General features: G+C 45.5%; 1 protein-coding gene across 1 annotated transcript; it reads left to right on the top strand.

Annotated features, from left to right (window-relative positions):
• Positions 1-5304: 5304 nt before the first annotated feature.
• KNSTRN (kinetochore localized astrin (SPAG5) binding protein) lies at positions 5305-15786 on the top strand. Its single transcript, XM_082736282.1, has 9 exons — positions 5305-5598; positions 5787-5881; positions 8288-8417; positions 9580-9627; positions 10822-10927; positions 11152-11245; positions 13179-13240; positions 14199-14273; positions 15006-15786. The coding sequence occupies exons 1-9, from the start codon at positions 5390-5392 to the stop codon at positions 15135-15137; spliced, it is 951 nt and encodes a 316-aa protein (XP_082592408.1). The 5' UTR covers positions 5305-5389; the 3' UTR covers positions 15138-15786.
• Positions 15787-15950: the final 164 nt, after the last annotated feature.

Genomic DNA, 15950 nt, shown 5'->3' with positions numbered 1-15950 from the left:
TGCAGCTCCATGGTTTGAACAAAAATACATTTAGAGTACATATTACAACTTCCCATTTCAGACAAGATGGAGTAGCAGAGACCAGATTTGCCCTCCTTCCAGAAACAATCAACTAAGCATAAAAACTATGAAACAACAGTTTTCAAGATGGTGGACACCAGACAACAAAGACAGTGATCCCTGAAAGACAAGAAACAGATGAGATGAGCCCTATGATTGCCTTAGCTTATTGCTTTAGAGAGTTTCCAGGATGAATTGCAGGGAGGGAGAACACAGGCAGAGCCCTGCAGGCTCCTTGAACTGAGGAGATAGCTCAGAGTTTGTGGCAATCCAAACTCTGCTCACAGCAGAGTGCTGGTGAGAAAAAAGGTGCATTGAGAGAGAATTCTGGAAAGGGCCTCTCCCCCCTCAAGTATTCAGCCGAGCACTACTTATCATGGAAATGTTAGGAAATTACTTGAGACTAAGGAAAGAATCACCCGAAATAATTAGAGGGAACAGTAGCCAATATTCAGAAAGGACTGGAACAGTGACTATTCCCATCAATCAGATTGGAAAACCTCATAATTTTATGAAGCATTGGTTGGAGTTCTTAGAAGAGTCTTGCCTTAGCAGTGGGGACAATTTAGCCCCAGTTTATTTATTTATTTTTTATTAACCATAGTTGTTCATCCCATTTAATAAATTTTAAAAGCAACACCTGAAGGGATCAAACTATTTCTAGGTGATATAACTGCATCTCAGAACAAACCTCAAGAATGTTTACAGAAGGGGTGCCTGGGTGGTTCAGTGGGTTAAAGCCTCTGCCTTCTGCTCTGGTCGTGATCCCAGGGTCCTGGGATTGAGCCCTGCATAGGGCTCTCTGCTCAGCAGGGAGCCTGCTTCCCTTCCTCTCTCTCTGCCTGCCTCTTTGCCTACTTGTGATCTCTATCGGTTAAATAAATAAATAAAATCTTAAAAAAAATGTTTACAAAAATACAAAAACAACCAGCATGCGAAAACACAAAATTTATAGTGCCTGAGGTCTAATAAAACATTAGCAGTCGTACAAATAAGCAGAAAAATGTGAACCATAGTGAGGAGGAAAACCAATTGACACCAACCCAGAATTGACACTGATGTGAGAATTAGCAAAGAGATTATTATAGCTGTATTCCATATGTTCATATAGCTAAGTAGAGACTTGGAAGATATTTTCAAAAATACGCAAGGTGAACTTCCAGAGATGGAAACAAATGAATGAGATGAAAAGCCATGAGATGATGGCTTGATGAAAAGCCAATGAGATGATGGAATTAACAACAGTTTAGATACTGCAGAAAAAAAGATTAGTGAACTTGAAGACATGAAACTAGAAATTGTCTAAAATGAAACACCAAAAGAAAACAATTTTAGAAAGGAATAAAGAAGTACATAATACATAATAGGTAGAAAGTTGGCTTTTTAAAATATTTAAAATTGGGAAAAATGCAGGCATCAACTAAAAATGGGTGAGAGGGCATATTGTTTTTGTTTAATTATATGTGAAGGTATGTGAACAAAAAAAGAGATGATCTTGAAAATGCTACTCCAGGTTCCATCTTCCTTCTCCATTTGCATATGACTTTGCTCCTGTGATCATCCCCTCTCCCCCTGAAGCATCCTTTTCCTCCTCTCAGCTAGCTCATTCCCCTTAGTACATGTATCCACCAGTAGCTGCATCTTGGGGAAAACCCTTCCTTGACCCCCACAACCCAGCACCACAATGACTGCCCAGTTTCTCTACTCCATTCACAAAGTTTCTAATGTCTGCATCTGCCATCCCAACTTCCTCATCTTTCATGTACTCTTTAACCCACTCCAATGCGGCTTCCACTCAGACCCACCTCTCCACCAGAATTCCTTTTGCTGTATTTGCCAATGACTTCTTTATCAGTTATTCTCTATAGTTTACCACTCCCTCCTTTGGCAGTTTTTACCACTTCCTGCTCCTTGGCTTCTAAAACACCACCCTTTTTTGTTGTCTTCTTACCTCCCTGGCACCTCTTTATCAGTTTTTTTTGGCTGACAGCTTTTCACTGCAACTCCTAAATGTTACTATCCCTATCCTTGGCTCTCTGTAGACTCTGTACACTTCTTCCCCTGGTGATCTCACCCAATATCTCAGCTTTTTTTTTTTTTTTAATACATCCACATACACCCAGATCTCAAGAGTAGATCTCTAACCCAGATTCCCCTTTGGGCTTGAAGCCTATACTTCAAACTATCTACTTGACAGCTCCACTTGAATGTCTGAGAGGCATTTCAAGTTAAATTCAAAACTAAGCTCTCAATCTCCCAGCAACATAAAATAGTGACGCTTTCCACACAGTTATTCAAGCCTGAGAATTCTCCTTAAGACTTCCTTCTCAGAGCACCTGGGGGGCTCAGCGTTCAACTCTGAGTTTTGGCTGGGGTCATGATCTCAGGGATCCCAGTTGTAGGATCGAGTCCCACTTTGGCTTTGGGCTCCATGCTTGGTGGGAGTCTGTTCAGAGAATATCTTCCTTTGCCCCTCCCCTCATTTGTGCTCTCTCTCTTTCTCTAAAATAAATAATTTTTGAGGGGCACCTGGGTGACTCGGTCAATTAAGTGTCTGCCTTCAGCTCCTGGGGTCCTGGGATAGAGTCCCACATCAGGCTTCCTATTCAGCAGGGAGCCTGCTTCCCCCTCTCCTTCTACCCCTCGCCTTTCTTGTGCTCACTTGTGCTTGCTCATGCTTGCTTATGCTCTCTCTTTCTTTCAAGTAAGCAAATAAATAAATAAACCTTAAATAATCTTTTGAAAAGAGTCCTTTCCCTTCTTCCCACCTGCAGTCCAACACCGAGTCCTGAGATTCTATGTCCAAAAGCTGTCTTAAATGTGTCTGCTTCTCTTCCACCCTTGTGGTGTCTAAATGGGGTGTCTGTCCAATCGGAACGGGGCCTACAGAATGTAGGGCAATGATCAGGTGGAAGTCGGTGGCATGGGCGGTGAAAGGATTCGCCTGAAGCAAAACAAAAGAGATAAACATTTATTGAATATGCCACAAGGGAGCCATGGGGAGGACAGCAGAGGAGAGGTTGTCTGCCAGGAGAGAGTGGGTGGGAGCTGTTTTTAAGGAAGGAAGGTGAGGACAGTTTGAGACTATGGAATCTTCCCTTTTTTGGTAACTGTGCCTAGTTGTAGGAGCCCATTGGTCAGTTAGGACCTAGGGAGGTTTTGAGGTGGGTGGCCTGATGGGTCCGTCTGTATTCAGCCAGGTGTTGCTGTGGGCCCTTCCTGCATTCCATCGCTCCAGCCTGTTTGCCTCAAAGCGGCCTCTGCACTCTCACTATTACCAGCACCCTCATGGCCAAGCCACCATCATCTCATGGGAATGATTGCAGCAGCCTCCCGACTATCTCTACAGTTTTGCCCTTACCCCCTTCAGACCTTTCTCCATGAAGTAGTCACAGTAAGCTTTTAAAAGATAAATTGAATAACATTCTCCTGCTCTAGTATTTCAATGACTTTCCATTACTCTTAAGATAAATATCTAATCTTGGGACATCTGGGTGGCTCAATCGTTGGGTGTCTGCTTTCAGCTCAGGTCATGATCCCAGGGTCCTGGGAATGAGACCCTCATTGGGCTCCCTGCTCAACGGGAAGCCTGCTTCTCTCTTTCCCACTCCGCCTTCTTGTGTGTTCGTTCTCTCTCTCTCTCTCTCTCTCGCTGTCTCTGTCCAATAAATAAATAAATAAATAAAATCTTAAAAAAAAAAAAGTAAAATTTAATCTCTTCACCTTCAGTCTGCAAACCTTGCCATTTGGCTTCTTATTTCTCCAGCTTTATCTGTACTGCTTTCCTCCCATCTTTCATTCCCAACTAGTCATTCCTGCTTTGTGACTTCACATTTTTCCTCCCTCCCCCACTGTTTATCTGATTAACTCCAGTCACCCTTTAAGAATTTTATTTATTTGAGAGAGAGCGAGAGGGCACAACCAGGGGTGAGGGGCAGAGGGAAAGGGAAGCAGTCTCCCCACTGAGCAGGGAGCCCCATGCAGGGCTTGATCCCAGGACCCTGGGATCATGATTTTAACCGAAGGCAGACACTTAACCCACAGAGCCACTCAGGTGCTCCAGACTCTCATCCATCTTTCATTAATCAAATATCTCCTTAGATGTCTTTCCTGACTATCCAATTTCAACTGTTTCCCCAATTTTCTCTCTCATAGCACATTGTGCTTTTCCTTCATAGTTTTACTACAATTGGTAAATATATTTGAGATTTTTTTGAGATGTAACTAATAAGTTTGTGTGTGTGTGTGTGTGTGTGTGTGTTTTAAAAGATTTTATTTATTTATTTGACAGACAGAGATCACAAGTAGGCAGAGAGGCAGGCAGAGAGAGAGGAGAAAGCAGGCTCCCTGCAGAACAGAGAGCCTGATGAGGGCTCAATCCCAGGACCCTGGGATCATGACCTGAGCCAAAGGCAGAGGCTTTAACCCACTGAGCCACCCAGGTGCCCCAGTTTGTGTGGTTTTCTGTTTCCATTTTTTAGATTGTAAACTCAAGGAGGACAAAGCCAAAGTCAGTCTGGATATTTGTTACTTCTCCTCCATCTGTCCTCTTAGAAGAATGGTCTGGCACACAGCCGGTGCTCATTAAATATTTACTGAGTGAAATGAATGAGTGCCTTAAGTGCTTGAAAACCCTGACCTGTTCTCTAGGAGTAGCTCTGAATCTCTGCTTAAAATCTGGATAAGTTTTGGGACAGGTGGCTGGTTCAGTCGGTAGAGCCTGGGACTCATGATCTCCCGGTTGTGAGCCCCAGCTCCTTGTTAGTCATAGAGCATACATTAAAAAAAAAAAAAAAAAAAAAAAAAAAATCTGGATAAGTGTTATTAAAGTTAGGACTGGGGTGCCTGGGTGGCTCAGTCACTTAAGCCCCCCACTCTGGGTTTTGGCCCAGGTCATGATCTCAAGGTTGTGACATCAAGTACCGCCTGGGGCTCCCCACCAGCGAGGAGTCCACTGGAGATTCCCTGTCCCTCTCCCTCTTCCCCGATCACATGCTTTCTCTATCAAATAAATAATCTTTAAAGTTAGGACTGAGGGTAGGTGAGGTGGCGATTTCCGCCCACAGACCCTTTTTAAACCTCACTGGCTACTCTCTACCCTGCGAAACCAAACACTCCTCTGCTCTTGCCAACAAATAAAGAGGATTGTGACATAGACTCTAACAGTGATGGCGTTTATGTCTCAAGCCCGGAATATGACGCTGGCGGCTCATAGCTCCTTTCAGACAGGCAAAGTGCACCACTCCCCTCCCCCACCCAGACCTGGGGCCTCTGACACCCGAAGCCTACAAGCTCCTGCTGTTGCCTCAGTTCTGACTTGCCGTACAGCATGGCAGCTTCCAAAGGCGTGGTCCCCAGCACGGCTAGCCGTACAACATGGCCGCCTACAGAGCGCGAACCGCGCCCCCTCCCGCCCAATCACCGGAAGTTTCCATTTGAAAGCCCGGCGGCAGACCCGGTCGCTGGTGCGGCAGTTACCGAGGAGCATCCTTTGAACCAGGGCAACGAGGGCTGCGGGCAGGAGCTGCAGGAACCTGGGTTCGACTCTCCCGGGGCGAGGGATGGAGCTAGATGTGGGGCGGGCGGAGTGGTCTGGGAATGGAGAATTTTCTTTCTCCCGACTTCTTCCCCTGGCCGAGACAGGCCAGGTCGCGCTCTCCGGGGGCCCTCCACCTACTCCGGCCCCCAAACCCAACCCAGGGTAACGTTCACCTTGCACCTTTCAGACCTCAGCTGCGCCGCCTCGTTACGATGACCAGCGTGGTTAAGACAGTATACACTCTGCAGCCCCCGGCTGTGCAGAGCGGCGGCCTGCCGGCAGGTGGGTATCCACACAGCCCTGGCCCAGCGGGGTGGTCAGGCGGAGGAGTACGAGGGAACAGACCAGTGGCCAGAAAAGGGGGGCGCGGGCTAGGAAAGGGCAGTTTATCAGCTCTGACAACCTGCTACCTCCGCTAGAACTAGGCTGTCTAGGTTTATGACGGGAGTTGGGGCAAGGGCCCTGTGGTAAGATTTAGACGTGCCCTCCCCCATTCCACTTCCTGAACCTAATCGTGCTGCATTTACTAATTAGATTTAAGTTGCTGATTGTTTCACAGTATTATTTCCTCAAGCTAGGAATCCCCCCCCCTTTTTTTTTAAAGATTTTATTTATTTATTTGACAGAGAGAGCGAGCGCGTACAAACAAGGGGAAAGGGAGAAGCAGGCTCTCCACTGAGCAGGGAGCCAGATGCAAGGCTCAATCCTAGCACCCTGGGATTATGACCTGAGCTGAAGGTAGACACTTAACCGACTGAGCCATCCCAGGGCCCCAGGAATCCCTTTTTAAACAGTTGCCAGTTTGATTTCCAGATCTGGGCTACCTGGAGGGACTGGATTTGTTGTCAGGGAGAAGGGAAGAGAGTCCTTTGAGAAGTGTGATTCTGGGAGGCACCAGGGTTTGCACCTTGTCTCGTTCACATTTGTTTCTGCACCATGTCACTTATACAGTAAATTGTCAATCAATTGTTGGGTGAAGTAAGAGAGAGGGGCCAAGCCTAGCCAGAGTTTTCCATAACCTTGGGAAAAGAAATAGGATTAAAAACAATTTTTGATTGCTTTGCCATCTTGCTTTGTGTTGCTGGGCTTGTGGTTGAAAGTCATGTAGGCTCTTGAGCTCCTTAATCTCAAGAGCAGGGCACAAAATAAGCTTCAAACATCAGAACCTGTGGGGGCAGATTTGGAAGTAGCTATTTAGGACTCCTCCCAGGGGACTCTGTGCTGCTGGTAGATGAGCAGTAGAGGATTGATCTATAAATAAAAAGGGTTTCCTCAAAAGGCTTAAAGGTTGGTTGGTTGGTTGGTTGGTTGGTTTTACCTGACCTCCGAACACCTAAATGGTAATCTGGCATCAGCAGGACCTAGGAGTTATTGGGAGGTAGAGGGGAGCATGCCCCTGCAACAGCCTTTGCCTTGGAGAGCAGTGCCCTCTCCTTGAGTGGAGACTGGCTTTCCCCAGCCAAGTTGGAAGTTTTTAATCTCAGCTTTCTATCCCTGTCCCAGTTTTATGATCATATATAACCTCAACAGTTTAACATTTTAAGGCTATCTCCTACGTTTTTTGCCTACCTAATATACACATGTAAAAAAGAGTCCAAAGTTAGAAAATATTATGCCATGAAGAACAAGTCTCTTTTCCTTCCTTGACCAGCTATCCATTTCCCCTCCTTAGCATCTCTCATTTTTTAAAAAAGATTTTATTTGAGAGAGGGCAGGGAGGGAGAAGCAGACTCTTTGCTGAGCTGGAGAGCCTGCTTCGGGGCTCAATTCGGTAACTCTGGGATCTTGACCTGAGCCAAAGGCAAGCACTTAGTCAACTGAGCCACCAGGTCCCCCACCTCTCTCATTAAGCCACCCAGGTGCCCCACAGCTCTCATTTCAAGAAGATAGTCTTTGTTAAGTCCTGCTAAATTTTTTCTACAATGCAGTCCTTAGGCTTTAGCAAGTACAGATTATTAGAATTGATTCCAGTCAGCAAAGAGTGGTCATTTTGATCACTTTATTAACACCCTTTCACCTGGGGGAGGATGTGTTACTGTGCATAACTTATTAATACTCAGAAGAGGAGGTAAATATGTTCCCCCAAGGTTACCTTTTACTTGAAAACAGAGACCTGGGGTGCCTGGCTGGCTCACTTGATAAAACATATGACTCTTGAGCTCAGGGTTGTGAGTTCAGGCCCTACATAGGGCATGGAGCCTACTTTAAAAAATGAATAAAAAGATTAAAAACAACTATGCAACCGTTAAAGGAGAACTTCACAGCAGCTTGAGTGTAGCCTCCGAAGAGCGGGCAGAGGGCAGAGGGCAGAGGATTTTTGCAAGGTGTTTCGGTTCCACTGGTCCTGGAGGAAGGCTCCAGCTGCGCATCAGCCCTGCTGACAGCTACGTGACCCCTCTTTTCATTCTTCTCTTGTATCAATGTCCACTTTCATGCCTGTCTCCTTGGCCGTTCAGTTTGCCAGATCATCAGGCTTTTGGCTATCCTCAAGTATATTGCACTATTACCTTCCAAGGATTTTGGTTTCCATCCCCAGTTAGTCTAGAAGTGTATTCTTCTGAATTAGTCCTTGCAAATTGAGACAGGCCAGAAAATACAGGGTGCTGACAGCCTGGAACGGAGCTGACATAGCATTTCTTCGGTTGAGTCACGACCATTGAGGTCTCAGCAGCTTGTCTTCCTTTGCAGACACACAAACTCGAGCCACTTCTAAGAGCCTGCTACCTGTTAAGTCCAAGGAAGCAGATGTTTCCAGACTTCATTCAGGAGGTTCAGAAAACGATGTTATAAAAGTCACTAAACCAAGACGAGAGAACGGGTGAGAGTTGAATCATTGGTACCCGATGAGAACATCTTTTTATTTTATTTTATTTTTTTGAAAGATTTTATTCATTTATTCGACAGACAGAGATCACAGGTAGGCAGAGAGGCAGGCAGAGAGAGAGGAGAAAGCAGGCTCCCCGCCGAGCAGAGAGCCCGATGCGGGGCTCGATCCCAGGACCCCGAGATCATGACCCGAGCCAAAGGCAGAGGCCCAACCCACTGAGCCACCCAGGCGCCCCGCGATGAGAACATCTTGCTAGAGGTTGCTCGGTATCAAGATTTAGAAAAGAGGGGTTTTGAGAGCACCAGGCAGTCGGAGTCCGTGGCCCCGAACAGCGGTATGTCAGAACCGTCTGTGTCGAACAGTTCCGAGGAGGCCCAGCAAGGGTTAGGATAAGAGGTATTTTGTTTGTTCTGAGTGTGCAAATAGCCGGACCCTGGCCAAACACCAGGCTTTAGTGGTAGTCGGGGTATGTGGGGCTGCTTGTTAACTCAGGTTGCTTGTCTGAGTGTCGTCCTGTCCCAGGTAGCGTGCTTGTTTCCCTATACTCAGTTCCCACGTCAGCCAGCTTGACAGGGTGTAGTTATACCACTCTGAGCAGGAGCAGGTCAGTCGGGCCATTGAGGTGGGCCAGGAGAGGAGCCCATTCCCTATTCATAAGCCTTTTTCCAATAGTCTAGGCTCAAACGACAGCACATGGGCCCTCTGAGCTTCTCAAGCTGTTGGCATTGTATATGGTCTCTGGTTTTTTCCTCAGAAATCCAGGCTCTTTGTTCTGCCTTGTTCACAACACGCAGAACAGCAGTGCTACCATTCTCTGATTTCTTTATTACTTTTTAAAAAAAATTTATTTGATAGAGAGCACAAGCAGGGGGAGCAACAGGCAGAGGGAGAGGGAGAAATAGACTCCTCGCTGAGCAGGGAGCCGGAGGCAGGGCTCGATCCCAGGACGCTGGGATCATGACCTGAGGCTTAACCGACTGAGCCACCCAGATGCCCTCTTCGTTACTTTTTTAATTGCCCCAAGTCTACTTACGCACAACATTGTATTAGTTTCGGGTGCACAACATAATGGCTAGCTATTTGTATATATAGCAAAATGATCACCACAGTAAGAGGAGTGAACATCATGATTTCTTTGTGTTTGCTTCTCTAGGCAGGTAAAAGCTGCAGACCCTGCCACGAGGAAGAACCTCAGAAAGAGGTGAGCAGCAGGGTAAGCAAAAGTTGGCCACCATTTTAAGGTGGAGGCTCTCGGTCCTGGTTGTGCCTCAGAAATCACTCATAAGTTTGTTTAGTGTGTGACAGCCTGGGTGCTACGCCAAAAATCTGAGTGGAATTTTCAGTGGGGAGGCACAGCCCGGTTTGAGAACCACTGGCAGGGCTAGGATCTTTAAGGCTCCCATCTTGAGAACCAGACAAGAGCTTTCTGGGTTCCATGCCAGGTTCACTGCTGATTGGACTTCAAAGCCACCTATAGCCGTGAATAGGTGGATAGGAGGGTGAGCCTGCGGGATATGAGGCATTGCATGTGGTTAGTGACTTTAAAATGGTGGTAGTAGAAATCCTGGGGGAGAATCCATCTCTCTGTTTGAGGATAGCTTGTCTATTTTGCTTCTGAAGATAGAAATAATACAAGCTGGAAAATTGATAGAAGTAGGTTCTAATTCCAAATCTATTATTTGTGCATGTCTTGAAAGTTCTGAAGATAGGGGCCCTGGCCAGCCCAGTTGGTAGAGCGTGTAACTCTTTCTTTTTAATTTTTTTAAAGATTTATTTTAGAGAGTATGTGCAAGCAAGATAGGGGCACCGGGAGAGGGAGTGAGAATCTCAAGCATGTTTGACTCCCCACTGAGCGTGGAGCCCAGACATGGGGCTCGATCTAATGACCTTGAGCCGACGTCAAGAGTCAGGCACTCAAATGACTGAGCCACGCAGATGCCCCAAGCATGCAGCTCTTAATCTCGGGGCTGTAAGTTCGAGACCCACTTTGGGTGTAGAGATGACTTAAAAAATAATTTTTTTTTAAAGTTCTGGAGATAAAATACTACTCAAGAAGGACTCTGAGGGCACTGAAAAGTTAATGATGATGATGGCTATTTATTGTTTACTATGTGTCGGCTATTATTTATTGTTTACTATTGTTTACTATGTTACCTGTGCTAAGAATTCTACATGTATTCTCTCTCTTATTTTTCACAGTAATAGAATTATGAGTTGTGGGTATTATCCTAATTCTAGAAATGAGGAAACAAAGTCTCAAGAGAGGTTATGTAACTTACTGAGGGTCAGATGCTACTATATAATGAAGCCAAGAGTTGAACGCCTGTTTGGATGATTCTGTAGCCCATTTTCTTATACCTCCACTTCTTCACCTAAACACAAATTATCATTACAGCTACAAACCACTGAGTAAACAGAAATCAGAGGAAGAGCTCAAGGATAAGAACCAGCTCTTAGAGGCCGTCAACAAGCAGCTGCATCAGAAGTTGACTGAAACTCAGGTAAGAGACCCCCACCAGACCTCTGTCATCACCGCACTAGGCAATGGCTGGCCTCTGGTGGGATGGCCCCAGGACAAGAGAAGCTTGTCTTGCCCGGGGGCCCGAGTAGAAGAAGAAAGAAGCCAGGCTTTTGCTGTGCAGGTATCAGAGCAGGGGAAGGAGAGAAACCCCCGCCCACCCTGTAAGGGGAACAGGTCTGTACTGTCTGTATGGCACCTCCATAGGGAGAACTGAAGGACCTGACCCAAAAGGTGGAGCTGCTGGAGAAGTTTCAGGACAACTGTTTGGCAATTTTGGAGAGCAAGGGCCTCAACCCAGGTAAGAGACAGTGCACGGTTGCCTTTGGAAGAGTCAGTGCATGTGCCCTTTCCTGAGGTGGGGTGGGGGAGTGGTTGTGGACTGTCTGTCTAGAGTGCCAGCCTAGCATCAGCTGGGCCATTCAGTGCAGGGTGCTTAGCAAAGCAAGAAATATTGGGAGTATCTTTTTTTTTTTTTTTAAGATTTTCTTTATTTTTAAGTAATCTCTACACCCAATGTGGGGTTTGAAGTCACAAGCCCGAGATCAAGAGTTACAGGCTCTGTAGCCTGAGCCAGCCAGATGCCCTGAGGAGCTTTTCTTTGTTCCCTTGTGGTTGTGGACAGAGGACTATCTCCTATCTGAACACTTCATTCATGCCATTCATTTGGTGCCAACAAGTGTGACCTTGCAAATAGACCAGAAGTATTTTCTTTTTTTCAAGGTAGATAGCAAAGTAACTTTCCCAAGTGGGAAAAGACAGAAGTGATACTTTATTAAGGGCTCCTAAACTTGGCTCATCAGCAGAATCGCAATGGTTAAATGTGATTTTGGTTCTGACCCTGTCCCTAGAGAGTAGAGTCTGTAGCAAGAATGGGAGTGGAAGCAGGAATTGCCCAAGGACTGTACAAGAGCTTCAGACTGCGTTGAGGAGCCTGAGAATACCCAGTGAAGGGGCCCAGGCTTCTCTGAATTCAGGAACACTGAGTTTGAATGCTGCTGACTAACATGTTACCATACATTTTTATATATATATTTTTAAAGATTTTATTTATTTATTTGTCAGAGAGCGAGCGAGAGCGAGCACAGGCAGACATAGTGGAAGGCAGAGTCAGAGGGAGAAGCAGGCTCCCTGCGGAGCAAGGAGCCCGATGTGGGACTCGATCCCAGGACACTGGGATCATGACCTGAGCCGAAGGCAGCTGCTTAACCAACTGAGCCACCCAGGCGTCCCACATTTTTATATTATTTTAATTTATAATGCATATGTACTACTTTTACCAAAAATAATAATTCTTAAGCCCAAATGCTTTATTTTTTTTTTAAGATTTTATTTATTTATTTGACAGAGAGCAAGAGAAGGAACACAAGTGAGTGGGAGAGGGAGAAGCAGGCTTCCCGTTGAAGAGGGATCCCGATGCAGGGCTCAGTCCCAGGACTCTGGGACTGTGTCCTGAGCCGAAGGCAGACATTTAACAACTGAGCCACCCATGCGCTCCAAGCCCCAAAACCTTTAAAAAATAGTTTTTTGTGGGGTGCATGTGTGGCTCAGTTGGTTAAGTGTGGGACTTTTGATTTCAGCTCAGGTCATGATCTCAGGGCGGTGGGATCTGGCCCTCTGTCAGGCTCTCAGGGAGCCTGCTTGAGATTCTCTCTCTCCTTCCTCCCCTCACCCCACTCCACACTCAAGTGTACTCTCTCTCCTCTATAAAATAAATCTTCAGAAAAAACATTTTTTTAATATTTTATTTATTAATTTGAGAGAGATACAGAGAGAGAGCACAGCAGGGGAAGAGGGAGAGGAAAAAGCAAACTCCCTGCTGAGCTGGGAGCCTGATGTGGGGCTCAATCCCAGGACCTCGAGATCATGACCTGAGCCGAAGGCAGACTCTCAACCATCTGAGCCACCCAGGCGCCCCTAGAAAAAATTTTTTAAATAAAAATGGGTTTTTGTATTATAAAAACAAAAACTCAAATGACACATTTCGTTTGTACAAATTTTCTGCTAAGCTGAAGGGAAAGCAGAATGAACTTTTAACCATATCCAAAGCTAGAGAGGAGGGAGATAAAATAAAGCTCTGATGGTAGGTGTAGGTGACCCTGCCAAGGGGAAAACTGCCAGACTCTTCAAGAAGTTTCCCTCATGAATACTCCTGTACTTGTCCATGGAGGGGTTTTTAGTTTTTGTTTTAGGTGCGGTTCCCTAAGCAAGGCTGACTTTGTCGTTTGCATCAGTTTTAGGCAGTGAGGCCCTGGCATCACAGCAAGGATCCACCACCGATCACACGGACTCTATGGTGAGGGCATGGGTGTGAGTGGGCGGGGGCCAACTGACTGTGGGGCTCTGCCAGGCCAAGAAGGGCTCTGCCACATGCTCAGCAAACCCCAGGAAGCCGCATTTATTTTCCATGATAGTGGAAGACAGCTATGTGTACTCCAAATAGCATATTTCACTTGGAAGGCAACTTTGTGCTTACAGATGTTGAGCGAGTCTGAGTTGAAAATGTGCTACTTTAAGATACTTTTTTTTTTTTAAGATTTTATTTATTTATTTGACAGAGAGATCACAAGTAGGCAGAGAGGCAGCAGAAAGAGAGGGGGAAGCAGGCTCCCTGCTGAGCAGAGAGCCCAATGTTGGGCTCAATCCCAGGACCCCGAGATCATGACCTGAGCTGAAGGCAGAGGCTTAACCCACTGAGCCACCCAGGCACCCTTTTAATTCACATGTTAACATGGACATGTATAGAGAACTTTCTGGTTTCTTTCTTCTCCACTTTACCAAACTTCTCCCCTGGGCCATTTATTGAGAACTGTAGGATGGAAAGGTCCAGCCTGGAATAAAATTGGCTTCTCCAGTAGTAAGTAGGAAGGTGGTTGTTTGGGCTAAAGTCTTTGAGATTCTATGCCCTCTTCACCAGGAAGATCAGTTGTCATCTTAGAATCATAGAATTCTAGCTACGGAAGGCTTCCTCCACCCCCTAGGGCAGTAGTCACCTCTTCAATGGCTACTCTGTTTTGTGTAACATAGAGCACAGGGAAGTAGGGTGATCTGTCCATCGCTTGGACTGAGTTCCTCCAGGGGTGCCCCAAGAAAGAGCCTGGCACATGGGGGACACTCAGTAAATGCCTGAAAGAATGGAAGAATTGTTAGCAATCATCTAATCAACTCTCATTTCATATGAAGAGATTAGTTTATATGAAGAAAGTTTTCACCTATCCGTAACGATTTGTTACTACATTGTACTTTCCTCTTAGTTGCTGCTAGAAACTTTGCAAGATGAGCTGAAGTTTTTCAATGAAACAGCCAAAAAGCAGATGGAAGAGTTACAGGTGAGAGGCAGACATCACCTTGAGGCAGGATTACCATTTCCCACCATGGTGGGTAGGGCTCTGGAGGATTCTTCCTTTTCATACATTTCTTTCTTTTTAATAAACTGCTTTGTAATCATAGATTTATAGGAAAGTTGCGAAGATAAATACAGAGAATTCAGTGCCCTTAGTATTAACATCATACATTATCATAGTATATTTGTCATAATTTAAAAGCCAACATTGATGCATTACTATTCACTAAATTCCAAGACTTCACTTGATTTCACCATTTTTTTCAACAACTGATTTTCTCTTCCAAACACTCAGAAATGTTCACATCTACAGGGCTTGAGGCAATGTACAAAACACTAGGTTACTCAGTGTATGAGGTGGACCTGTGTGACAGCTCTGCTTTGGAAACTTGGTATCTCAAGGAAATCTGTAATAGGAAACCCGGATTGAGTCTAGACTGCTTTGGACTGCTTGGAAGAATCATGGGCCAGTACACTGAATCCTAGAGGATTTCATGGCTCCAGTTTAGATATAGGAGTCTGTAGTAAAGAGAGACCATTCCTAAAGCCAGCCGAGATAAACAGATCTAAGACTGAAAAATCTCATGTCAATATTCGCATCGTCTTCTCAAGGGAAGAGAAGCATAGTATCCTTAAATGGTATTGCCTTTCGTGTGACTCAAAGTCCTGTGGGTGTTCGTTTGTTTCTTCCTTCCTTTCTGAATGTCTTTACATGCAGGCCTTAAAAGTAAAGTTGAAGATGAAAGAAGAAGAGAGAGCCCGGTTCCTAGAACAGCAGACGTTATGTAACAGTCAAGTAAATGACTTTACAGCAGCCCTTGAGGAAATGGAACAGCTATTAGAAATGTGATAAAAAGCAAGTGACCAGATGGCTCCCACAGAGGAAGCCACTTAGGACGTCTGCTTCTCGGCCATGACCTTCTAGGACTCACTATCCCCAGAATGGAAACAGTTTCTGCAGTAGGATTAAGGACAGTCTATGCTGGAATGGCAGTTCCTCCTTTAGGCAAGCATGCGCCCCCCCTCAGACTGATGGGCCCTCCTGAACCTTGCACATACAGAATCGAGGCCAACAAGAGAGCCCCTCTGTCCCCAGAAACTTGGATTGACCCTCTAGCCAACAAAGCGAACGGCAGGCCATTAGAATCAGGAGACTAAACTAGCCACAGCCAGACGATCCCAAAGGTCACATTCAGATGCATAGGAAGAAAACCTTAATTGTACCGTGGAATACAGAGACTCCATGGGAGACATCACTGAGAAGCGATGCTGTCCCCTTCTAACTTGGAACACACTTTATCTAATCCTGGTTGGGCTCTAGACCTCATTGTTAAATGAATGAACGTGAAGTTACTGGAAATGGCTGAATAAATGAGGGTGAAGGTTTAGATAGCAGTAACACCTACCTGAAATAATACAACTTGGAGCTTTTAATCTAAATCACTTCTGCTTTTATTTTTTATTAAGTGCTACTTTTAAAATAAACATTTCTGTGACAATCTAGACTGCAACACTGAGAAATGAAAATAAGCCATTTAACTGACCCATGTCCACCGAATACTCTTGGCCTAATCCAGGGAACAAGTTCAAGACTCCAGTGTAACCCACAATATTTTTCTTCCACTTCAGTGCTCTGTGGCTAGCCCTGCTGTCTTCCAGGAGC

Source organism: Mustela nivalis (genome assembly GCF_964662115.1).
Source record: "Mustela nivalis genome assembly, chromosome: 6".
Lineage (NCBI taxonomy): Eukaryota > Metazoa > Chordata > Mammalia > Carnivora > Mustelidae > Mustela > Mustela nivalis.
The sequence above is the reverse complement of the archived record's forward strand: the minus strand, read 5'-3'. Positions and strand labels throughout refer to the sequence as shown.

Bases quoted from the DNA above. Each gene is read 5' to 3' on its own strand.
- KNSTRN (XM_082736282.1), top strand. From the start codon at position 5,390: ATGGCAGCTTCCAAAGGCGTGGTCCCCAGCACGGCTAGCCGTACAACA. The intron at 13,241-14,198 runs GTGAGGGCATGG...CTTTCCTCTTAG, and splicing joins CCGATCACACGGACTCTATG to TTGCTGCTAGAAACTTTGCA. The intron at 14,274-15,005 runs GTGAGAGGCAGA...CTTTACATGCAG, and splicing joins AGCAGATGGAAGAGTTACAG to GCCTTAAAAGTAAAGTTGAA.